Source organism: Mixophyes fleayi, chromosome 9 (assembly GCF_038048845.1).
Source record: "Mixophyes fleayi isolate aMixFle1 chromosome 9, aMixFle1.hap1, whole genome shotgun sequence".
NCBI classification, from domain to species: Eukaryota; Metazoa; Chordata; class Amphibia; order Anura; family Limnodynastidae; genus Mixophyes; species Mixophyes fleayi.
Genome location: NC_134410.1, coordinates 25,439,079 through 25,466,009, shown reverse-complemented (window position 1 = coordinate 25,466,009; position 26,931 = coordinate 25,439,079). Strand labels below are relative to the sequence as shown.

Sequence of the window (26,931 nt, the reverse complement as noted above, 5' to 3'; positions counted from 1 at the left end):
TTTAAAAATGCAATTGGAAAATAAATGAGAAAAGCACAAAAATTATTTAGGTTGGGAGACATGTAATTATAATATCTATTACTTTTAATAAATGGCATAATGTAAGACCCTGCTGTGGATTATAAGGATATTTAGATATTGCCAAGTAGCACTGTAGGCATATAAAGGCATGGGCCAGTAGTTTAAGTTCTTTTACACAGGTCATGGATCTCTGATGTGACTCCTAACATCTGCTATGGTTTACAGTAGGGTGTGTGGTATGGGTAATTATACATGTCTTTCCAATGTACAAAGAAGTGATGACCTCATAATGCACTGATTATAAGCAGTGACATCAGAGCTCACATTTTATACAGATATAGTCATCATTTGTGTATTAGATTAAAATAATATAAAAGAATGACTTCATCAGATATTCTCTCCATGAGAGACTCTTCATCAGGTGCCCATGAGACGTCCTTCATAACTTGTCTATGGGAGACTCTTTATCGGGTACCCATGAGAGATTCTTTATCAGGTACCCATGTGAGACTCTTCCTCATGTATCCCTGTGAGACTCTTCCTCATGTATCCCTGTGAGACTCTTCCTCATGTATCCCTGTGAGACTCTTCCTCATGTATCCCTGTGAGACTCTTCCTCATGTATCCCTGTGAGACTCTTCCTCATGTATCCCTGTGAGACTCTTCCTCATGTATCCCTGTGAGACTCTTCCTCATGTATCCCTGTGAGACTCTTCCTCATGTATCCCTGTGAGACTCTTCCTCATGTATCCCTGTGAGACTCTTCCTCATGTATCCCTGTGAGACTCTTCCTCATAAATCCCTGTGAGACTCTTCCTCATGTATCCCTGTGAGACTCTTCCTCATGTATCCCTGTGAGACTCTTCCTCATGTATCCCTGTGAGACTCTTCATCATGTACCTAGAAGAGACTTCCTAAGTTGCCCATGAGAAACTCTTGTTCTGGTAACTACCTTCATCAGGTGTCTATGCAAAAATCTTCCTCAAGTACCCATGATAATAATATAAAAGAGCAACTTCATCAGATATTCTCTGATATCCTGGTACCGATTAAGCTTTAAAGTAGACTCTGGAATCCTTGTACAAGACGCAATTTCCATGAAATGGACATTTTCTAGGGTTTATTGACAAATCCTCCACTTTTAGCCCATGTTCCTCCTCCTACTCCATATATATTTTATAGTATCCTTCTTACTCTGCTTCTCGCTGAGCCAGTTCCATAATTTAACACCCATCAACTGTTGTAGCTTCTAGGCTCGCTAGGTCAATCATCTCCTTGCACAATCTCTGAACATTTGAAGCAATTCTGATATCTCGTATCCACTTCTGAGTCCTTCCGAGAATTATGTGTCTGAAGACCCTAAATGTGTATCTATATGTCCAAGGTCTCTATGTGTTCTTCTGTCTAACAACTGTATTGGTACAAATGTCTAACACATCTATCATATTGTGGTGATAGCAGAGGGAAATCGCAATTGCTCTGCATCTCTGTCTGTATCAATGAAACTCAAGTAATGTCAACTAGATGTCAGAACAATAGTAAACAAGTGACATTTATATATGCTTAGCTGGTGATACTTGCTAAAGTGAAAGTTGAGACCTATTTTCATTGGTTCTTTGTGGAGATGCTGGATCTAAACAAAGAAAAACCTTTAAAGACAATCTGTATACTTCTGCTATTAAGGTCAAGAAAATATAAAGATATAAATATAACTGATTATTTTTGTGTTACTACCAAAGACTATGAATCGGTTGATTGAGGATCTTGAAGGTTGTGGTGGGTAGAGGTGGCCTTTATCTTAGACCTTGGGATAAAACCCAATTGGATTACATAGCATTAGTCCCTTGTTCCTCATACGTTACTGTGTATTCTTTCATTCCACCAGTGCATGACATGGAGATGAACTTCTCCAGACAGTTTTCTTTGGAATGTTGAACATCTTTGAAGGAAACGGTGTCACGTGAGAGTAACACGTTATATAAACATGGGATCCTAGGCATGTGCACACACTTTGGTTGACATGTGTATCCACATTATTATATAGCATGGCTTTCTATTCAAAACTAAGGGGCACCTCAAAACAATAGGGCATGTAATAATATACATAGCGGATGTAGAAGACAATCACATTCTTCTAGAGGCCAGTGTAGAAGGAAAATCATAACACCAAAAAATAGGGACAGTCTAGGAAAAATATGGGATAGATTGGGTTCAAAGGGTAAATGATAGTTGGACGTACAGTATGTTGTCTTGGTCCAGCAAAGTATTCTATTATTATTATTATTATTATTATTATTATTATCTTTTATTTGTAAGGTGCCATACATAGAGCTTGGCGTAACAGTACAGGGTGACAATACATGGCATACAATACATGGCATACAAGGTAATACAAAACAAAGTACAGGAAGCAAAGTGTAATAAATATAGACTAAGAGCAATATGTATAAACAAATACCAATTTAATAGAGAGAAGTACATAGGGCAAAGAGGTAAAAGTGAATTCCAATGTACGGGTAGGAAGGGAAGGAGAGAGGTGGGGGAGTGAATAAAGGGATGCTCCTGTGCCCAATAGAGCGGATCAGGGCAGAGATGGAGTAGAGGAGGCACAGGAGAGGAGGAAAGGTGGGGGCAGGAGTCAACTGATGAAATGGAGAAAAGAGGCAGAGGGCTAAGGGCAAAGGAAAACAAGAGAAGGAGGACGCGAGGGAAAAGGATCCTGCTCAAAAGAGCTTACAATCTAAAGGTGAAGGGGAGACTGAGGGGAGACACAGAGTGACAAGAGTGGGGGGGAGAGGAGCAGGGAGAGAGAAAGAGGGGGCGAGGTATAGAAAGGTTAGTCAGAGAGAAGAGGGATGGAGTACTATCAGTTACTAGAGGAAATAGTTATCTGTAATACAAACTATTCAACTTATAGTGAGTATAGACAAGTTTGGTATTGGTGAATCTCTTTCCTAATACATTTGGTCCTAAGTTGGTCCAGTCATTTAGGTACTTATAGGGAATTTTTGTGTGATGACTCATTGCGTTCTTGGCTAGTTACTATGTCATTGTGCTGGTGTGGACGTTGACGTATGACGAGCCGGGGAAGGATATGAGCAGATTATCAGAGATTTAAATAGACAGCGAGGGCTATGGCCAGCTCCCGGACGCTGGGACGTGATGCAGAGGTGGGAGAGGCCGGAGGAGACGCCCCCATGTCTAGGCTCGTGGAGCCCAAGGATGACAGGAAAGGCCTTTTCCTTCCTTGTGGTGTCATTTCACAAATACGCAAGAATGCTTTAAATATTTCTTGTTTTGCCTTTGTGTCAAAGAGAGATAATGTTCAAGTACGTTGGGAGTAAATAAACATATGTTTCCTAAAGCTTGAGTCCCATGTACACTGTCAAAGTAGTTGACATTGACTTGGGGGAGGAATCCCAACCTTCAAGGACTATTCTGGCTATCTTAGGTTTGGTGCAATCGCCATGAAAGTGATTTCATTGGTATAATTGATTGCAAAAGAGTCTCTAGATCTGTCTGCAACTTAATTGATCGCTAATTGACTTTCCTGCATGGGATCGATTCAGGAACATTATCCAACCTTGAGGTGAGGAACCGTCATGAACATTTTCCTCTCTGATATTATTTTATGGAGCTATTTTAATATTTTATTGATCCACGTCAATGAGGTTTCTTATAGCCTGGGATAATGTATATCTGCAGAGGCTTCAATAACTTTTATACATTGGACTTTGATCTCATACTGTACAAGACACCTAGAGACTGATTCATCAAGGAACGTAAATGCCCATTTTGTGTGTATAATCCACAAATTTGATCTGGACCATATTCAGCTAAACGCGGCAATGTTCAATTCATCTTCATATGCAAAGGACACTTGATACAGATTATAAATTCTGGGAGGGAACGGGGTGTGGAAGGGGCATTCGCCCATAGTCAATGTACAATAAGTGAGTGCCAAACTTGAGCCTTTTAGGCATCTGAAAGGTACTTGTTTGTCTACCGTATCTCTTGCTCCAGCTACAGCGCTAGTCTGAGTCCAGATTAGTAGTGATGACAGTCTCGTGTGCATGCTATAACATGTGTTTGCAATCAGGAACAAATGTAAAAATGTATTTTATGTTCAGTAGACATTAACATCATCCTAACAAATATATTTCATGGAGGAAAATAAATATATTAAAAAACTTTTTTTTAAAACTGTTTTATCACTTATGACTATATTATTATTAACAGATGACATTAATTGAATTTTGTTTTCTGTGTGTTCTTTTGAGAATGTATAATCCACATAGGAATTGGACATACCCTGCAGTCTTGTGTAGTAAAGCTGAGCAGACCTACACCCCAATTCATCAGCGCTCGTATCTTCTGATCAGCTACTTGTTGAGTTCGGCCATGGGTGTCCCCGAATTCCGTGCAATTTAAAACAAGCGCACGTTGCGCTCAGGGCCGGATTAAGGGAATGGAGGCCCCTGGGCTAGGGGCGCCTCCATTCCCCCGTGAGGCCCCCAATGTGAGCCACCCGCCGCCCCTCCGTACCCCGTGAGGGCCCCCCCAAGCGCTTACCTGTCACTGTAGTCCTCCGTCCCCGGCGCGCTGTAAGCTCCTTACTGAGGAGATCTCGCGAGAGTTCACTCGCGAGATCTCCTCAGTAAGCAGATTCCTGAGCGCCGGGGACGGAGGACTACAGTGACAGTGCTCAGCAGCACTGATCGGGCTGGGGGCGCCCCCGCCCCCGGACTGATCAATAATGCTGCTGAGGACTTTAAAGGGCCCCCTGGATGCCAGAGGCCCTTGAGCTGTAGCCCAGTTAGACCTCGGGTTAATCCGGCACTGGTTGCGCTCAGTGTGTGTGACTTGGTGAATCAGGCACCCAGTGCCTTCAGCATTGTCCACGGCAGCATTTTCACCCTCTCGAAAATTCACAAAATTCCGAGCGCTCAGTTATTTAGTACACATGTAGCATATTCTCAGGTTGCGTAGGAAAGTTTCCCCAGGAAGAGTATAATGCTGCGTTTGATGAATTGAACCTACTTTTGAAATAATGGCAAAATGTTTCATAAAGGGTAGAAAGCCTTAAATATGTGTCTGCATATGGAAATATTTCTGTAATATTGCTGGTCACGTAGAGAATGTTTACAAGGAGCAGGGAGAGAAAAAGAAGCAAAACAAAAATACAACCGGTCTATCTAGGCTTCCTGATAACTTATCACTGTTAAGTATACATTATTTGTATAAGCTCCAATGCATTTAATATTATTTAGAATGATTGATTTTCTCTGTACCATACAGCAAAGTAGTACATCATTGCTTATCCTTGCTCCTGAGCGTAGCCCCTCTAACTTCCATTGCCTGGTTTCTTGTTCTTGTCGAATCTAAATCAGATTGTTCACCTGTAAGTGTCAGTTTATCAGTTATGAGCTCATCAGCTGGAGAGAATTAAATACACTGCATGGTTTGAGTGTACAATTAGCTCTGCTTTATTAGTTACAAGTCCATATCTATATAGCAAAAATCACGTATTACAGAAAACTACGCCCCAAAAGGTTTTAACCACTCATGCTCCCTTTACACAGATGTTACTACATTCTCTCATTATCACACAGGAATACTCCCCAGGGGAAAGTTGGCTTATCTCCTGTCTGCTATGTCCAAGGTTATAAGCAGAGTCTTGCAAATAATGAATTACTCCTACAAACCAGCTGCATCTAATCTGTCTTTAAGCTATAACAGAACAAAATGGCTATAAGGCAACAAGATGGCATCAGCTTAACAAAATCACATTTCTCATTATACACCAGGCCTGGCCAACCTGCGGCTCTCCAGGTGTTGTGAAGCTACAATTCCCAGCATGCTGTGCAAGTAGATAGCAAGACGATAGCTGGCAGGACATGCTGGGACTTGTAGTATCAAAACACCTGGAGAGCCACAGGTTGGCCAGGTCTGTCCTAGAGTTTATCTGCAACAGAGTCAGGAAAGCAGCCGCAGAAACCTGGAATAGTTCTGTTTCATTGCATGGAGAAAGATAACAGATTATATCACACTTGTAGCTCAGACATCTCCAGATCCTCTCTCATGTCCTCATGTGGGGACCCTGTGGTGTTGGAGGCTGTGTGGGAGTTTTGTTGTGTGCTACAGCAGCACAAATATCCCGAACCCGGCCAGGCCAAGTCCAAAAATGGAGCAGAGGCCACAGCTGTGACACAAACACACCGGCATGTCTGTACTTAATGCATGTGTTGTGTTCATGTAGACATGGCGGTGCCTTAATACACCCACCTGCTCTTGTGAATGACACACAGTGACAGTCATAGCTCATTGCAAGCTTTGACCTACCTGCCAACCTACACACAGAATATTACCACTTGTCCTGGGAGTTTTCCGTCTGGTGTAAAAACCTGTGATGTTGCACTAAGGCGCAACTGAGGCTGATGGGAGTTGTAGTTCTGCCACTCCTAGAGCCCAAACATCATAGGAATTCTCTTTAGCATCGTGTCTGGTGATGATAGTGTGAGAGGCTAATCTTCATCTTCAGTTACAGCTGTAGTATATTCTTACATTAGCTGTCAGTTGCCAAAGCGAGAGTTAGGGCTTGCCCTTAAGAGCGGCTCTGAAGAGTATTCAGCAGATCATGTCAAATGGATGGGATTTCAAAGCTTACGAATGACATTAAGGTCAGAACCTGTGCAAAGGAGCTTACGATCTACTGGCGTAATGAGAGGTCGCTGAGGCTGCGCAGAGAGCTTACAGTCTAGTGGGCGATAAGTAAGTGACTGCTGTCATTGATTGGGGACTAAAACACTTCTGCAATGTGATTGTAACTGAGCCAACAGGTGCTGCCTGTCATTGAGGGGCCTACAGCCAAAAATCTCTATTAATGCCTGATAGGTCATCGCCTGTTAAGGAGATAAAAAACAAGATGAGGTTTTCTAAATGGTCCACATTAACTGGTGGCACGCAGAGATTAGAGGGTTCAGCAGGCCGAGGGGAATCCACAGCAATCCAGAAATAGATACTCATTTATCATTCATCAAGGAGCACTGTATATTGTTGGCACAATGCTGCAGGACCCCCCCCCCTTCTGCACTGGGTGGTATGGACTGTTCCCAAGTTATTAACTGTGAACTCAAAATTTCGATTCCTATCTTTTTATTGCTATTTGTATATATCCCAGTTGTACAACGCTGCGGAGTAATGCTGGTGCTATATAAATAGATGCTAATAATATTAATGATATTATATATCATACTTGCCAACTCTCCCGGAAAGTCCGGGAGAGTCCCGAAATCCAGGTCGGTCTCACGGACTCCCGGGAGAGCCGGCATTTCTCCCGCAACCCGCAATTCCCTTGCTAAAATGACGCGATTCACAGAGAATCGCGTCATTTTGGCCCCACCCCCTGCCACAAAACGGCATTTTACTCATGGGGGCCAGAATGACGCGATTCAAGGCACCCCGCCCCCTCCCGCCTTCTAGTCACGCCCCTCTCCCGGACGTCACCTACTGAAAGTAGGCAAGTATGTTATATATGTATCTTATAGGATGTAAATATGTATCTGATAGGATGTTAAAATGACTTTCCATAACTTCCAGAGGGTGTATATTTCTAGAGAGACTCCTATACACCGGACATTCAGAGAGGAAGTAAAGTAAGACATCTGGGGGTATATTTACTAAACTGCGGTTTTGAAAATTTGAAGACGTTGCGTATAGCAACCAATCAGATTCTAGGGCCTGATTCATTAAGGATCTTAAATGAAGAGGATTCTTACTTCAGTCTCCTGGACAAAACCATGTTACAATGCAAGGGGTGCAAATTAGTATTCTGTTTTGCACATAAGTTAAATACTGACTGTTTTTTCATGTAACACACACATATCAACTTTAAATTTCAGTGTACAAATAAGCTATCAAGTATTTATGTGCTACATGAAAAAACAGTCAGTATTTAACTTATGTGCAAAACAAAATACTAATTTGCACCCCTTGCATTGTAACATGGTTTTGTCCAGGAGACTGAAATAAGGATCCTCTTCATTTAAGATCCTTAATGAATCAGGCCCCAGTTATCATTTACTTAGTACAGTCTACAAAATGACAGCTAGAATCTGATTGGTTGCTATAGGCAACATCTCCACTTTTCAAACCTGCAGTTTAGTAAATACACCCCCAGGTGTATACAACTCAGTGGTACAAGAAAGAATGTATTTCTTATAAGACTAATGGGCCTATTTATTATTCTGTGGCGAGCAGGCAAATTTTCTATCTCAACTTCTCGCAGTGATAGAAAACCAATTGTAGCGGCAATTTATTGCTAAGTTACGTTTTACCGTTTCCCCAGACCTGTCTCCGTGGATATGCACATGGGTGTCCCGTCTAGCTGGTTCGCATCTGTCCAGAGCAGCTGAAAACTCACCAAGTGAAAAAAAAATTGTAAAAAAATAGGTACAAATTATTTAAAAATATATATATTTTAAAACTATTTTAATAATTGATTCATTAAGCGGTGGTATTTGTACCACTGACGGCCTTGTTACACACACACAGTATTTGCAAGGTTATACACAGCTCATATTGAACAGAATTGTATCTGAGTCAAATACGATAAAATCGGTATTGTTGGAAATTCTGTTTATGGGCACAGATAAATGACACATGGGTATATTTATCAAAGGACTAAAAGCTCTAGGGCCGGCGAATACGGGCCAGGCGAAGTGGTGAGTTAACCCTTACCGCCCCAGACCAGCATCACAGGCAGTGGCGTATCACTCAGCGTCAGGGCCGGATTTACCACTAGGCACCCTAGGCACTTGCCTAGGGCCCAGCAGTCCCAGGGGGCCCGGCGGGTGGTAGGGGTGCCAGCAATGAAAAAAAATATTGAAAAAGTCGCAGAAGTGACAAGACGAGACCGGTCGGGGCATTATTTGCTAACAGGAAACAGGAAGTAGCATACGTTCCACCATGGAACGCACGTTACTTTCTGTTGGAGAGCGGAATTTTCGCTTTGTAGCACACGCTAAGGATCAGCCCCCCTTCCTCTTTGACATCCAACATGAGGATCTGACATTTGGGCTCAGCAACACCGCAAGTAGTCTTGGCGTTTCACGCCCTCTCATCTTCGTATCCCTTGCAATTTTGAAACATTTTCCCATACCCCTGGATATAAACATTTAGGACCAACCAATTTTTCAGTGGTTCAGGACAGTTCTATTGTTTCTTTTTTCTTTCTTTTTTTTTTTCCAATTTCCATATTTTTTGTGCCAACCCATATTGTGCACCTTTATGTTTAATGTTTATTCTGATAGTGATTATTCATTTGTATCTTGGCATCTACAATTGATTTTGCTTTCATTTGTTTCTTGGCATCCACATTTGTTTTTCCTGTAATAGGATTTTATAATAAGTAAAGCCTAATAGGTTTGTCATATACATATTATACTCAATTATTTCACTGTCTAATAGCGCTGGAAGGGGCACATGTGAAGGGGCAAAAGTAACAATGAAGGGGCACAGTGTGATGATGGTGGAACAAAAGCGACAACTGCTAGGTTGTTACTTGGTACGTTGTTTGTTGCTGCTAGGTACGCCCCCAACGATGCAAGCCACGCCCCAAATGATATGACCACACCTCCTTTGACGGCGCGGTGGCACATAGCTTTCCTTCTACTCAGCTATAGGGGTATATGATATGCTAAAAAAAACATAGTGCTATGGATTATTTCAGGGAGGGGGCCCCCAACCAATATCTTGACTAGGGCCCCATGTGGTCTAAATCCGTCTCTGCTCAGCGTGAGTTTACTCGTCAGTTGCAGCGATGGAAAATATCATTGTTATTGCTGCTTGTTCATTAATAGAACCCACAGTCCTTGAGTTTCCCCTGTCTGTCTGTCTGTCTAGCGGTTAACAGCCGCTATATCCAGTGGTTTGTGGTGCAACCAGTAAATTGTTCGGAGCCCTCGTCTGCTGGCCGCTATAGCTTTGAACCGGAGACTGACATGACTGGCAATAAATTTAGTCTGTTCCTGCAGTTGCTGGGATCTTGTCCATGTCACTAACATATATAACCTTGCTCCTAGAATACACTATTCTTATAGGTCCTATGGTTTATTCTGTGTTGTACTTTACGTTCTTATTGCACCTTTTTCCTAAAACTTTATATGCTGCTTCCATAGTTAGTGCTTTTAGGCAGATGAACCCCTCATCTCTCACCTCCTCTCAGTGCATCATAGTAATGAATGACATGCTGCTATACCTGTGTATGCAATGACTGTATTGTATTAGAACGTGTGGCAGTAATAAAGGGCACATTGTGGTTTTCTTACCAGGACCCCAAGTTAGGTTTGTGTCTTATTGTATTTTTATGCTCTCACATTTATTTTATTGTATGCTGCTAACTGTTGTGTTATATAGTATATAAGCATGTAACATACACAAAAATAATATTTTTCTGCATAGAAGGGGAAAAATGATACCAGCGGTATAATAACCCTCTATTTGTGGCAGTTGTTTTGATAATGCAGACTACTCCAGCAGTGGAAGGGTTAAGAAGTATGGCGTTTAGCCCCGCATTAAGGGAGCCATTGTTTGGTTATGTAAAAACCTTTCTTTGGTATGTCTGTAATGCCTTTTGAGGGAGTCTTGAGTATGGCTGCCTATTGTCCCCAGAGAGGCCGGGAATTCCATCTATGAAGCACTGACCTTTCTCAGAAGCAGTCAACGTGGGCAGAGCTGTGCCAGGCGTGGGATTCTGGAATGGGCACCAATGTTTTGCTGCGCACAGGATTGCAGAGTCAACTCCTGCATTCAGCGTCAGGGAATCCATCATCCAATATTGTTTTATTATGCTGTGTAAGATTATATAGAACTTGTTTCATTGTTTATTATTTTGTGATTATCTCTAATTGTCTACCGATTTAGTCTTTGGGCTAGATTTACTAAGCTGCGGGTTTGAAAAAGTGGGGATGTTGCCTATAGCAACCAATCAGATTCTAGCTTTCATTTATTTAGTACATTCTACAAAATGACAGCTAGAATCTGATTGGTTGCTATAGGCAACATCTCCACTTTTTCAAACCCGCAGCTTAGTAAATCTAGCCCTTTGACTTTTTAAATCAAAAGGCTTATCATAGTAATAAAAAATTACTTATTGCCACAATTAAGCAATTTGTTATCATTGTGGCAGATGAGCAATACTGCACAAACATGTAATTTATATTATATGTACCCCCTCTTCTCATTCATGTCCAGTATCTCTACTGAAAGTTCTGTATTTCCTTATCAGAACTAGGGATGAGCGCACTCGGATTTATGAAATCCGAGCCCACCCGAACGTTGCCGATCCGAGTCGGATCCGAGACAGATCCGGGTATTGGCGCCAAATTCAAATCTGAAACTGAGGCTCTGACTCATATTCCCGTTGTCGGATCTCGCGATACTCGGATCCTATAAATTCCCCGCTAGTCGCCGCCATCTTCACTCGGGCATTGATCAGGGTAGAGGGAGGGTGTGTTAGGTGGTCCTCTGTCCTGGTAGATCTCGTGCTGTGCTGTTTAGTTCTGTGCTGTGCTGTTTAGTTCTGTGCTGTGCTGTGCTGTGCTGTGCTGTGTTCTGCAGTATCAGTCCAGTGGTGCTGTGTGCTGTGCTCTGTCCTGCTGAGTTCCGTAGTGCTGCTGGGTCCAGTGCTGTGTCCTGTTCAGTCCAGTGGTGCTGTGTCCTGTGCTCTGTGCTTCTAAGGGCATAGTTATTTCCCCAATATTCCCCTGTGTTTAAAAAAATAAAAAAAAGTTATTTAAAAAAATACCAAAAACTAATTTAATTTTTTTTAATTACCACAAAATTTGCACAACCAATCCTGCAGTATAAGCCCATTGGTACTGCAATATTACCAAGTTCACACATTCAGCAGTAAAAGTCCAGTGGTACTGCAATATTACAAAGTTTACACATTCTGCAGTATCAGTCCATTGGTGCTGTGTCCTGTGCTCTGTCCTGCTGAGTTCCGTAGTGCTGCTGGGTCCTGTGCCGTGTCCTGTTCAGTCCAGTGGTGCTGTGTCCTGTGCTCTGTGCTTCTAAGGGCATAGTTATTTCCCCATTATTCCCAAGTTTTTAAAAAATAAAAAAAAAGTGAAAAAAAAATTACAATTAAAAATTAAAAAAAATATATATATAATTATAACCAAATTTGCAAAACCAATCCAGCAGTATAAGTCCATTGGTACTGCAATATTACAAAGTTCACACATTCTGCAGTATCAGTCCAGTGGTGCTGTGTCCTGTGCTCTGTCCTGCTGAGTTCCGTAGTGCTGCTGGGTCCTGTGCCGTGTCCTGTTCAGTCCAGTGGTGCTGTGTCCTGTGCTCTGTGCTTCTAAGGGCATAGTTATTTCCCCATTATTCCCAAGTTTTTAAAAAATAAAAAAAAAGTAAAAAAAAAAAAAAAATAAATAAATATAATAATTATAACCAAATTTGCAAAACCAATACAGCAGTATAAGTCCATTGGTACTGCAATATTACCAAGTTCACACATTCTGCAGTATCTTGTGCTACATATAATGGAGACCAAAAATTTGGAGGATAAAGTAGGGAAAGATCAAGACCCACTTCCTCCTAATGCTGAAGCTGCTGCCACTAGTCATGACATAGACGATGAAATGCCATCAACGTCGTCTTCCAAGCCCGATGCCCAATCTCGTAGTACCGGGCATGTAAAATCCAAAAAGCCCAAGTTAAGAAAAAGTAGCAAAAAGAGAAACTTAAAATCATCTGAGGAGAAACGTAAAGTTGCCAATATGCCATTTACGACACGGAGTGGCAAGGAACGGCTTAGGCCCTGGCCCGTGTTCATGACTAGTGGTTCAGCTTCACCCACGGATCTTAGCCCTCCTCCTCCTCCCCCCCCCTACAAAAAATTGAAGAGAGTTATGCTGTCAGCAACAAAACAGCAAACAACTCTGCCTTCTAAAGAGAAATTATCACAAATCCACAAGGCGAGTCCAAGGATGTTGGTGGTTGTCAAGCCTGACCTTCCCATCACTGTACGGGAAGAGGTGGCTCGGGAGGAGGCTATTGATGATGATGTAGCTGTAGCTGGCGCTGTGGAGGAACTTGATGATGAGGATGGTGATGTGGTTATTGTAAATGAGGCACCAGGGGGGGAAACAGCTGATGTCCATGGGATGAAAAAGCCCATCGTCATGCCTGGTCAGAAGACCAAAAAATGCACCTCCTCGGTCTGGAGTTATTTTTATCCAAATCCAGACAACCAATGTATGGCCATATGTAGCTTATGTAAAGCTCAAATAAGCAGGGGTAAGGATCTTGCCCACCTAGGAACATCCTCCCTTATACGTCACTTGAATAACCTTCATAGTTCAGTGGTTAGTTCAGGAACTGGGGCTAGGACCCTCATCGGTACAGGGACACCTAAATCCCGTGGTCCAGTTGGATACACACCAGCAACACCCTCCTCGTCAACTTCCTCCACAATCTCCATCAGATTCAGTCCTGCAGCCCAAGTCAGCAGCCAGACTGAGTCCTCCTCAATACGGGATTCATCTGAGGAATCCTGCAGCGGTACGCCTACTACTGCCACTGCTGCTGTTGCTGCTGTTAGTCGGTCATCTTCCCAGAGGGGAAGTCGTAAGACCGCTAAGTCTTTCACAAAACAATTGACCGTCCAACAGTCGTTTGCCATGACCACAAAATACGATAGTAGTCACCCTATTGCAAAGCGTATAACTGCGGCTGTAACTGCAATGTTGGTGTTAGACGTGCGCCCGGTGTCCGCCATCAGTGGAGTGGGATTTAGAGGGTTGGAGGAGGTATTGTGGCCCCGGCACCAAATTTACTACCGGGGCCACTCCACTGTGCAGTCCATATTTAGGTGTATCAGATATTAAACAACGGTGACAGTTGATGCCCAATTTTTTAATTATATTGTGGCCTCGGTACCAAATTGTGTACCGGGGCCACCACACTACGCAGTCCATACCCTTTTTTGGTGGAATTCTGACACGTGGAGGGTTTTTTAATTATATTGTGGCCTCGGTACCAAATTGTGTACCGGGGCCACCACACTACGCAGTCAAGATAGATAGATGCGTATCATAGATAAAGTACATTCAGTGGTGTGGGGCAAATTGAAAAATATTCAAAATGCACTGACATTATCAAAAACAAGAGGTTGTCACACGCTAAAACTCCAACATGTATATGATGGAGAGGATGGAGGAGCAGCCGTATGTGTAGTGTAATGCAGACCTGTTGAAGGTTTTTTATATATTTTATTGTGGTGCCCAGTGCCCACTCCTCTAGGCAGTCCAGGTACATTTATTGGTGCGAATCATAAAAGTTCAGGGTTTTTAATATATATTGTGGTGACCCACTCCTCTACGCAGTCCAGGTACATTTATTGGTGCGATTCATAAAAGTTCAGGGTTTTTAATATATTGTGGTGACCCACTCCTCTACGCAGTCCAGGTACATTTATTGGTGCGATTCATAAAAGTTCAGGGTTTTTAAGATATTGTGGTGACCCACTCCTCTACGCAGTCCAGGTACATTTATTGGTGCGAATCATACAAGTTGATGGTTTTCTTATTATATATCTTGTGGTGACCCACTCCTCTACGCAGTCCAGGTACATTTATTGGTGCGATTCATAAAAGTTCAGGGGTTTTAAGATATTGTGGTGACCCACTCCTCTACGCAGTCCAGGTACATTTATTGGTGCGAATCATAAAAGTTCAGGGTTTTTAATATATATTGTGGTGACCCACTCCTCTACGCAGTCCAGGTACATTTATTGGTGCGATTCATAAAAGTTCAGGGTTTTTAATATATTGTGGTGACCCACTCCTCTACGCAGTCCAGGTACATTTATTGGTGCGATTCATAAAAGTTCAGGGTTTTTAAGATATTGTGGTGACCCACTCCTCTACGCAGTCCAGGTACATTTATTGGTGCGAATCATACAAGTTGATGGTTTTCTTATTATATATCTTGTGGTGACCCACTCCTCTACGCAGTCCAGGTACATTTATTGGTGCGATTCATAAAAGTTCAGGGGTTTTAAGATATTGTGGTGACCCACTCCTCTACGCAGTCCAGGTACATTTATTGGTGCGATTCATAAAAGTTCAGGGTTTTTAATATATTGTGGTGACCCACTCCTCTACGCAGTCCAGGTACATTTATTGGTGCGATTCATAAAAGTTCAGGGTTTTTAAGATATTGTGGTGACCCACTCCTCTACGCAGTCCAGGTACATTTATTGGTGCGATTCATAAAAGTTCAGGGTTTTTAAGATATTGTGGTGACCCACTCCTCTACGCAGTCCAGGTACATTTATTGGTGCGATTCATAAAAGTTCAGGGTTTTTAATATATATTGTGGTGACCCACTCCTCTACGCAGTCCAGGTACATTTATTGGTGCGAATCATAAAAGTTCAGGGTTTTTAATATATATTGTGGTGACCCACTCCTCTACGCAGTCCAGAAAGATACCTTGTTGCAACGTTTTGGACTAATAACTATATTGTGAGGTGTTCAGAATACACTGTAAATTAGTGGAAATGCTTGTTATTGAATGTTATTGAGGTTAATAATAGCCTAGGAGTGAAAATAAGCCCAAAAACTTGATTTTTAAACTTTTTATGTTTTTTTCAAAAAAAATCCGAATCCAAAACCTTAAATCCGAACCGAGACCTTTCGTCAAGTGTTTTGCGAGACAAATCCGAACCCCAAAAATAACGAAAATCCGGATCCAAAACACAAAACACGAGACCTCAAAAGTCGCCGGTGCACATCCCTAATCAGAACACACCTATCAATAAATTGGCTGTGTAACAATTAAAAATCTGACATTATTTCCTCCTGTTCCTGAGGTAGAGACGTTGTGTAGTGCTCTAGATGTGTTTGCCAAGGGTAGAGTTACGTGTTTTATTGACGTTTGTCTATAGCGCATTGTGGTACTTTACAAAATGTTGCGATGATTTGCACAGTTTTCAGCAATATCGCTGAACACGAGCAATTGCATCAGCCGCAGCGGTTTTATACATGTTGTGCCGTGTCTGTCCCATGAATGGAATGCCTCATGTTGTCCAACACAATCACAAACTGTTCTCCGTTACTCCGGGGGAGATCCCGGAGTGATAGAGGCAGGTGTCTGCCTCTCTCATCCATATGCACTCAAGCACCCAACTCCTGTTACCTAAAATAGCCAGGGCTGTGTCCACTCTGCCTGCAGAAGGGTGGGAGGGGGTGGGACGAGTTATTGTGAAATATTAAACTTAGGTAACCCAAGCCCTGCCGTTACCATAAAGCTTTATTGCTATCCCAGTTATTTTCTGCTGATGGTTTGTCATTTGCCATCCATCACCCAATATGCTAATATGCTAACATGCACTTGCAGCTGGATGCTGTAATCTCTCTAGTACATATGTGTGCAGAATAATAAGCCCTACATCATACTTCCTGCCTCAACCTTCTTGTTTGTGTTAGTGATGGTATATAAACTACCATGTACTAAGGCTGGGTTCACTCTGGAGAATTTTCAGGCCAATCTGTTATCTACAACGATTGTACCTACTACTGATGGGCGGACCGGTCGGGTGATTCATGCAAACACACTACACACTATTTACTTTCAGATCTGTACCTTCAACTGGTCCTATATTCATTTAGAGACTGACAGCGCAATAGTCATTCCTCATTCCTGTTACACTGATTAAAACCACCTTGTTATAACTATCCACATGTCATAACGAATTTAGTTAGCTTCTGTGACTGTGAAATGAAATATTCAGTCTCAGAACAAACAAATAAATTATTCCATCTACAGCACTCTTTACATTTAGTCACCGGGACATGTTCATTGCCGGCATCGGCTGAAAAGATCACGACCCTGTAAACTCTAAGGAGATCTTGTGAGTGCATAAACACTGCATGACCGGAAGGTGATTGGAACGAGATTATTAAACAGCGAAACCAACCAAGTGAAACGGCGATCGGCACTTTGGAACGACTGTCGTTCATCGTGTAAGTATACGCACTAACGCGATATCTGACCAAACAATTGTTTATCGGCTGATTGGCCCAATAGTTGGCTGAAAAACCTCCAGTGTGTATCTAGCCTAAGTCTGGCTTATAGCTTCCAGTTCCAATAGACTAGTGGTAGAGACTGTCCTCTGCAGACTTCTGATGCAGTTACCTGCATTAAAAAGGGAAGTCCCTACAATTGCTTTCAAATTCAAAACCCCCTCCATTGATCAGACGATTGTTTAAATTTAAAATGTATTGTTTTTAACTTTCCTGCGGCCTTCTGTTGGCAGAATAAGCACATATTGACAGTGTGTAACAGTTTGTGAGCTGCAGATTTTATCAGACATGAATCAGTTGAGTTTGAAAAGATAATAGTCTGAGCTCTTACAGGCCCCTCCCCTCCCAATGCATTGAGATAGAATTGTCAGGCAGCCAAGACTACCATAAAGCTTCTTGTTTGCAGAATTCTACAATCAGTTAACAATCACTGCAGTATTTGTCCATTGTAAATATTGAGGGATGACTGCATTATCCCTTGATATGTAATGTAATGATGTTAGTAAGTCTACTAGTAAAGTTTACCATTGACTGCAGTGCCTTTGGTTTTCTTCCATTCCCTGGAATCCCTTTATCTCCTCCCAGAAGTCTCCTGTCTATTTTGCCAAGGGGTAATAATCCAATTAGAATAGTTTGGGGGCATATACTTAAGAAGTCTGTGGTTGTATCATAACCAGGTCCAGAAAGAAACAAAAATATGACAGAGCGCAGACAAAGAGCGTGCACATAGACATACATCATTTTATCTACCATATACGTTCCCCTGTTCAAGACACACCTAAGAAAGTACATTTTTGAGGTTAGAGTTCCTTATGTTGCTTTTTGACCATGAGGGATGAATGAATAAGATTAGTAAGATGTTTGCAGATTGTCTTATTATCAATTGAGGAATATACTTTAAAACTCTGTCATTCCCAAACTGCACACTCTTTCCTATTCTGAACTCTGTTTTATATGGTATGTGTAGTTTAAGTAGTATTAGAATTAGGATGATTGAACTAGGGAGTCACCTAATTACCATATAAGGGGTTTGGTAAGACTCTCTCACCCTCCTGGGGTAAATTGGCAGCTGTCTCATTGGGACTTTAGAGAAGATGGAACTTGATGGACTTGTACCTTTTTTTTTCAAGTAAATCAGTTACAGCTGTATATAGTTGACCTGACTGCGGTGCTCATTCGTTGTATAGTGTTACATACACAGGGTGAACTAGCTCGTTGTTGTATTATACATGGTCTGGGCCTACCCTAGAGAACAGATTCCATAGCGCTTCATCCTGGGGTGTTTCAAATCGGGCCAAATCAACCCAAAAGTTCTGAACCCTGTGATTTGTCTACCTGGACATATAGAACCTTCTCCGTTATTTTGTTTTAAGCCACAAAGACCAAACGTTGATGTATTGGAGAAAGAAAATGGTGAACAAAAGTTTACAACTTACAAGTTTATATATTTGTCAAGGGGGTGTCCAGATGATTTTTGGAAGGTCTGAGGGCAGTGGGATCAGTCCGAGCAAAGAACCAGATAATCAGGTAGAATGGTCAGGTACATCCTTATCATATCACGGTATTCATTACCTGTACCTGGATGCTGGTTGCTCCTATTACGCCAATATGTATACAGTAAGTTGATGGTCTCAGTTGTTTTTATGCTGTTTATCCCTTTTTCCGTGATTACCAATTTCTCCTTACTGTTGTTTCTTTATATCCTATTTTATTTCCATTTTTTTGCTGGCTAGTTATGACAAGAACGTAGTAATAAAAACAAAGTTATAAAAGACAAAAAACTCCTTAGAACTAGTGTGTTTACCCAGTTCTTGTCCTCTTTGAAGTTTAGGGTATCCCTGTGATCCAGGGAGTTTGTCATCGTGGGGACGAGGGAACCCTGGGATAATGTAAACTGCATCCCCTGTACCAGCTACTGTGTTAAAGGATAATCTAGAGAGAGGGCCCCAAAAGCTCAGGCTTTACATAATTAAAGCAGAGAGAGATCCTTGTTGAATACCCCTGGCTGTTCTGTAGTGTACACAACCAAGACCCATCTATTAGATTAGATGGTGACCTCCGACTGGTAGGCTGAAGGTGAACTATTCTATTTGTTTTGTGTCTGTTCTGATTTATATAGGGGTAGTCACCCTATGCCCCTTAACCAAATACAGTGTCTCTAACAAATATCTGCTTTGTTTGTATACAGTGTTTTTAGATATATGTCTCATTCTGCACAGAATTCTGTGTGTTTCCATTTTCCTGCTGAGCAACTAAGTATTCAACATATCCCAATAGGCCTAAACATTGCTCTGATTGGTTTTGTCTTGCATTCATTATTGAACTGTTTGTTTATTTGAGCCATGGGTTTGATTCCAACCAGGGCACTGTCTTTGTGGCGTTTGTATGTTCTCCCCGTGTTTACGTGGGTTTACTCTGTGTGCTCCGGTTTCCTCCCAAAACTATGCTGGTAGGTTAGTGGGTTTCTGGCAAAATGGACCCTAGTCTGTGTGTGTTTGTGCAGGGAATATAGATTGTAAGCTCCAATGGGGCAGGGACTGATGCTACTAATTACATATTCTCTGTACAGCGCTGCGTAATATGATTGGTTCTATATAAATTAATATTAGCAATAGTTTGATATCCATTCTCACGAGCATTGCTATTTCTTTTTCCGAAACCCTCAAAAATAGCCTTTGATCTGGGACAAGATTCCCGTCCACAAACCTGTGTCATAGAGAATAAACTCTGATGTAGCAACCAACTTTTTATTTTGTTAAGACTCATTGGAAGATCTAACTCACATTACTCCCTTATTAGAACTGATTATCCTGGATCAGGTGTTTGTCTATGACCCAAAATATCCCCATGAACCCCATCTGCAAAACTACTCTGTACCACCATCTAATGCACATATTATATTTTAATGTTATTATTATATCAAATACATAATTTAATGCTATTTTGTACATTTATCCAGTTCCATAACACTTCACAGTTGACAACGAAATACTTAAACTTGTAGACAACAGTAATTATAACAGTTACAAACCTAAATATTGGAGCATGGGTCATGTTCTCCAGTCTTAAGGGTCTATTTATTTATCAGTGTATCCTACGGTATGCTGGAAGCCTATTTACCAAAGACAGTGGCGGTACAAGTACAGCCACTGTCCTCCGATGGCCAATGTCATCTCAAGAAGCTTTTACTAGGGAAAATTGGCAATTTGAACTGATAGAAGCCAAATCTTGGCCTGTACTATTAATGGGACGCCTTTTATCAAGAACGTCTTCTAGGCCAGACGGATCATCCATTAGGCAACCTAGGTTGTTGACTATGGCCCAGCGGGCACCGAGGGGCCCGGATTTCTCTCATCCTTTTTAAGTAAGTTCTTTTGACAAATGGAGAAAGAAAGGGATACAAAACTAGTATTCTTTCTCGGGCCCCTTGGGGTATTAATCAGGTTTCCGTTCTAGGCACATTCCTAAAAAATTACATGTAATAAAGTCAGCCCCTGACTCACTTTTATGATGAATTTAAGACATAAACAACATTAAAACAAGCAGCATGAAACATGGAAATGAATGAAGGGTTAGACCGTAGATGAACTATAAACTTGATGTCTTTACGCATTCCGCCATGCTTATTTCCAGCCGGAACCACAAATTCGCACAAGAGCGTGAAAGGCCTCTTGTGAGTGTACTTTGTGTTAAGTGCGAGACGGGTTACTATCACATATCCACAAATAGAAAATGTATAGATAGAATCCCTTTATATTTTGAGGTTCGTAAATTACATTTAATGTATAGGTTATTTTCTTGTGTTATTTAATTAATCATAATCTCTTTATATATTAAGGGGTTGTTTATTATATGCTAGAGGTAATCATTATTATGTATTGCTATATGTATAAATCACAGTGATTTATAATTAAGTATCGACACTATTTACCATGTAAGGGGCTGCTCTGGGAGCACCGGCAAAGTCCCCCCTCCTCTGCCAACATTTCTTTCTAGTCACCGGCAGCCTAACACTGCCAGCGAAGGGAGCATAGCGCTTTCTCGGGTGAGCCGGAGAGGCTTTAACTGGATCCCATTAAAAAAGATAAGTAACGCCAGCGTAATAAATTGACTAATGCAGATGGCCCAGTAGAGGCCTATGGGGACAGGGGTAAGCTCCGGCAATTAGGTTAAGGCCGGAGAAATCTTTTAATTTCTCTAGCATTAACCCTTAGTGGTAAAAGAGACTTTTGTCGGCATTTACTACGACATTTTGGCTAAATAGACCCCAAAGACTGAAATGAAGATCTACTAAACTGCGGGTTTGAAAAAGTGGATATGTTGCCTATAGCAACCAATCAGATTCTAGCTATCATTTATTTAGTGCATTCTACAGAATGACAGCTAGAATCTGATTGGTTGCCATAGGCAACATCTCCACTTTCTCAAACCTGCAGTTAAGTAAATATACCTCTATGTCTAATTTTAGATGAAAACTAGATAATAGCTGGCACATTATATTCAGGCTTTTTAAACCAAACCAAACAAAAATTAGCATTGAATTATAAATTGTCAGTTCAGTGATCTGATCTTACAGATACAACCAGGAGATCAAGGTTCGGCAGTGTATATGTAAAAGTTACACACAAGTCGCCCGTAGTGTCACTCAACACGAGTGACACTACGGGCGACTTGTGAAAACTGATGCACAGGGTAAACAGCCAATCAGATTCTGTACATGTTCTTGTACAGCTTAGAAAATGTAAGCAAATGTCTCATTGGTTGCTATAGGCAACAGCCTCTGTTTCTGATGCACCAGTTTTCATAAATGTGCCCCAACCAAAACCTGATAGAAAATATGATTTTATTGGAGTAGATTCTGTACATTGTCCTGATTAGTGGAACAGATCACTTGCGTTTATGGTTTATAATACTAGAAGCGTAATTTCGTTATCATGGATAATGACTGCTTGTTATTCTCACAGGGGAAGAGAGATTGGAGAGTCATGTGTCCGGCAAACCGTCTGAAACCTCTGTAAGTATTCCAGCTCCTGATGCAGAATCATCATCATCATCATTAGTTATTTATATAGCGCCACTAATTCCGCAGCGCTGTACAGAGAACTCACTCACATCAGTCCCTGCCCCATTGGAGCTTACAGTATAGATTCCCCAACATACATACACACACACAGACAGACAGAGAGAAAGAGAGAGAGACTGAGAGATTAGGGTCAATTTTGATAGCAACCAATTAACCTACCTATATGTTTTGGAATATCAAAAAAATATATTGCAATGAATCCTCAGTCCACCAGAAAAAACTGTACAGCACCGCCGCAGACGCTTCTTTGACAGCGCCGCGGCTGCTGTACAGTACAGTGCCGCTATGTAGGGGCACTGTTTAGCCCCCGTTCTTCGCAGAGGGGAGGGGTTTCTGGAGAACCAGAAACCCCCCCTGCGTGCGCCCTTGATTAGATAATTGAAAAATTAAGCTTGTATTATGTCCTCCAAAAAACGATGATACAATTTTGTATGTAATATGTTTGTGAGTGTGGGAGGAAACTCACACAAACACGGGGAGAACATACAAACTCCACACAGATAAGGCCATGGTCTGGAATCGAACTCATGACTCCAGTGCTGTGAGGCAGAAGTGCTAACCACTGAGCGACCGTGGTGCCCACATGCGCCGGTTTGCGTAGCATAGCTTGCATGATATTTCTTAGCGCATGTTCAGAAAGCATCAACTGCGGCTATACAGACCAGCGCGAATCTGACATTAACACCTGCCGGGACAGGGGAGGGAAGCCGTATTCTAACATTGGCCGAGTACAGTTTACACACAGACCTATAGTAACGCATAGGCAAACCGAGGGGGGGTTTCCTAGTGCCTGGAAACCTCTCTCTAAGCCTGGGGCACTGTATAATTGAGGTGGCTGAACCCTACTCCTGCTTCACACGGCTCTGCTTGAAAGGGGAGAGCTGCGTGCACCTAACAGTAGTGCACGCAGCATTGCCCATGTATATTATGGGAATAGGAAGAGTTGGAGAGCAGCCAAGCACTGTCTAATATTATTGTGACGCCCCCATGGATGCTGGTCACGCCCACTGGCGGCGTTGTGTGGAAACCCCCCTCTACAAATCCTGTGTTTGCCCCTGTAACGCGCATATACATCTCTTTCACTCTCAGAATCTTTTTTTTGATTATTGGCAACAAATAGAAATGAATCCATCTCGGTTGGACTTTAGTCTCAGGACAGATCTGTGATTACCCCAAATATATTTAAATTCCTATTTCCAGCTTCTATTGCTCAGTAAGATGATACTTTTGCACATTACTCTGTGTATATTGTTGCCAGGTCTCAGTACAGCTGTAGTAGAACCGTTTTACCTTGTCCTGGTTGTCATCACTACATAATATTCTCCTTACCGTGTATTTTTCCTTACGCTCAGCGTGAAAAACACAGTAGCCGCCAGTATTGTATATTGTAGAACTGGTGTAAGTTAGTATAACAAACCCGTTTACCAGTTTCACATCTATGAGTTTTATTACAATAATTGTTATTTTGCGGCTTTAGTTCCACCTGGAATCTCATCTTTCAACCATTTTCCTTTCACCTACTCGGCTACAGATGTTGTGTTCTTTATCTCTTCAGCCAGTAAAAGAGAGATTCAGCCCCCTGAAGCAGAGGTCTCCCCCCGCCGGCCGCCCCCACCTGTCCCCGGAGGAAATCAAAGACGCAGATCGAGCGGTGAGAGTTTCCTTTCATTCACTACAAGAAGGGAAAAGGATGTTGGGCTGAGAAGTAACAGAGAGCGGGGTCATCTCCTCCACCCGCATCCTGTCCTCTGTTACTGGATGAGGAGCAGCTGAGACCTGGGACATAATGCTAGTTCTATCAGTCCTGTCCCGTATTAGTGGTAATCAAATATCTGTTCTACTGACCCCCCAGCACCTCTGCTCCATATGTACAGAATGTACATGGAGCATATAGTCTATATTTATAATATAGCACATTGTAAAGTATAGTATATAGGCCATTGTAATAATAATTCATCATCATCATTACCACCATTTATTTATATAGCGCCACTGATTCCACAGCGCTGTACAGAGAACTCACTCACATCAGTCCCTGCCCCATTGGAGCTTACAGTCTAAATTCCCTAACATACACAGACAGACATAGAGAGAGAGACTAGGGTCAATTTTGATAGCAGCCAATAAATCTACTTGTATGTTTTTGGAGTGTGGGAGGTACCCGGAGCACCTGGAGGAAACCCGGGGAGAACATACAAACTCCTCACAGATAAGGCCATGGTTGGGAATTGAACTCCTGACCCCAGCGCTGTGAGGCAGAAGTGCTAACCACTAATCCACCGTGCTGCCCCCAATAATTTATCTCATCTCCAGTTTGAATGTTTCTATGGACCCAGGGTGTGATAATGGCTCTAAGGAAGGGCTTCTCCTACAGTAACCGGACATGTTTTGAGCATTTACTTGTTTAATGAAAGTGACATAATGGTTTGTCAGTTAGATGCACATACCTGGGTATAATTTCAGGGAATCTTTGGGGAAAGAATGTGCTCTATGGCACTCATTCTCATGCCATCCTAAGGCCTCACTATAGCATTGCATGTTTTCTGGATCTCCTAATAGAAGCATATGATTGAATTTTCAAACTTTGATCTTAACACGTCCAAGCAGTGAAGTGAAGAGATCCATAAATCTTGTTATTGTAGGAAGATCGTTTGAAACTAACTGCTCTAAAGCTTGTCACACCCAGGTCAATCCTGCCGTTTGTCCAGATACTGGTCATGTTGCAGTGGTTTGTTTTTTAGATCAGGCTAAATTGACCCAATAAGTTTCAGTTGGATCATTTTGGGTTGATAATTTGCTGCCATATTAAACATGTGAATCCTGCACAAGATAACAGACAGCCACAAAATGTCTTATTACTTCAAGCTGTTTACAGTACACTGATACTAATTCACAATTAATAATAATTAAACCTCTGCGTTTGAGGAGATGGATGCCATGTTCTGTTAGACTGCAATCTGACATTCCCCCAATCATTAATAGATGTAAACATGCTGAAATATACATCCGTAGAAGGTTGTGGCTAACAGAGATGCCCATTGCTGAGGGCCTCATTGCCTTACCTTTTAGTCAACCGTAATCCCCTTGCCCAATTCTCTGGTCCTTCCAAGGACTTGTACTCTCTGCTTTAGTCTGTGCCCGCTTGTCTTATGTGTTATATCAACATGGTAAGCTTTTCCTGTGAATAAAATTCCTGACGTTTCCTCTCTAGAGTGCCCCTACTTGTTTCCTGCAAGTTACAAATAACAGCCAGTGCCAATATGTCCATCTTCCTGTGCCTTGATTTAGTTTAAAGACTATATTGAAATAAAAACGTCAGCTAGTTCTGATGTATATTCTGATGGAGACTAATATTAACATCACAGAGGTGGAAACTTTTCCCTATAAAACAAACATCTGAAGTATGGTTCTAGGATGTACAGAGGGTGTCTGATGTTACTCACACCTGTGTAGAATTCACAGAACATAGAATATGGATAATATAATGTTCAGATATGGAGAGCAGGTAGAGTTAACCCAAGAAGGGAGACTGAAAGTTGAAGATATCCACCCCAAACTTTTATTTTACCAATGAACAACCCTATCTCCAACTAGTAGACCTATTGAGGTCTCATGCCTGGTCTCCCCACTGTATGGAATGTACGGGAGAATTCGGAAATAGTGGGTGATCCTGGGATTCCGAGAGTTCCTGGCATCCTCTCTGAAGCTGAGCCATAAATTGACGCAGTGGGCGGAACCCAGCGCAATGATCTAAGACCTATGCAATTGGCAGGAAGGGAGGCTATTTCCACTGACCCCAAATATCTGAAATCAGACAGCAGCCACTGAAACTATGGTATTTCCTCCCCAAAAGGTAAACTGAACAAGGTATAACCAGCACCACAGCCGTACGAGATCACTTCTAATAATAATGATCTAATTCCCCCCGCTATGCCAGCAAGTGATTGCCGTGTGACCCTGCCCTGACTGGTGTATGTCGTATGCGTCACACAGAATTAATGTTGTCCTAAGCTATAAAAAAAACTAAAGGTATGTCAATTACTCCAAAATTGTGTCTGTGCACCACCGCCTGTCTTCCCTTACCCCTACCATAAAGAGGGGCGTGATGAGGTCACTGGATTGTTACTCATGGGCGTCTCCTGTTTTCAGGTGCAGAAGGAAAAACTACACGCGGAGTTAAAGAAAGTTTTGTTACAGAAAGGACAAAGAAACTTGGCAGAGCAAGAAGAGCCCAAGATGGAGACCACCATCAACATCACAGAGGTGGGAGATCCTTTCACTTTAAAACATACATCCTGCATCACCTGGGGGGTAAATGTATCAAGCTGAGAGTTTTTTTCGGCTAGTTTGAAAAGTGGAGATGTTGCCTATAGCAACCAATCAGATTCTAGCTGTCATTTTGTAGAATGTACTAAATAAATAACTAGAATCTGATTGGTTTTTCAAACCCGCCGAAAAACTCTCAGCTTGATACATTTACCCCCTGATCTTTGTTCCTAGAGTTGGATGATAATTTACACCTGTGTGGATCTCATAAGTCATTCATGATGATTACGTTATGTTCAGGTAGATTTTAGTAAAGATGTATAGGGAGACTGATATTGGAGAGCAAAGACTGATAATTTAATTCATGCTGGAACTTGTAGTTCCACAATTGCTGGTGGGCCACAGTCTGTGTTGTTTACAGCAATTCTTATGCAACCTGTGACTCTCCAGATATTGT

The 26,931-nt window shown here is 41.9% G+C and overlaps 1 protein-coding gene across 4 annotated transcripts in view; it reads left to right on the top strand.

The window, feature by feature from the left end:
• The window catches only part of PRX (periaxin), a 53,726-nt gene that overhangs the window by 15,887 nt on the left and 10,908 nt on the right, over window positions 1–26,931 (top strand). For 3 of the 4 annotated variants that reach the window (XM_075187036.1, XM_075187035.1, XM_075187037.1), the window contains exons 2-4: window positions 22,090–22,139; window positions 23,764–23,859; window positions 26,358–26,471. In XM_075187036.1, the coding sequence (XP_075043137.1) occupies window positions 22,090–22,139; window positions 23,764–23,859; window positions 26,358–26,471 (260 nt within the window). The remainder of the gene's footprint in view (window positions 1–22,089; window positions 22,140–23,763; window positions 23,860–26,357; window positions 26,472–26,931) is intronic. The other variant, XM_075187039.1, reaches the window with a different exon arrangement.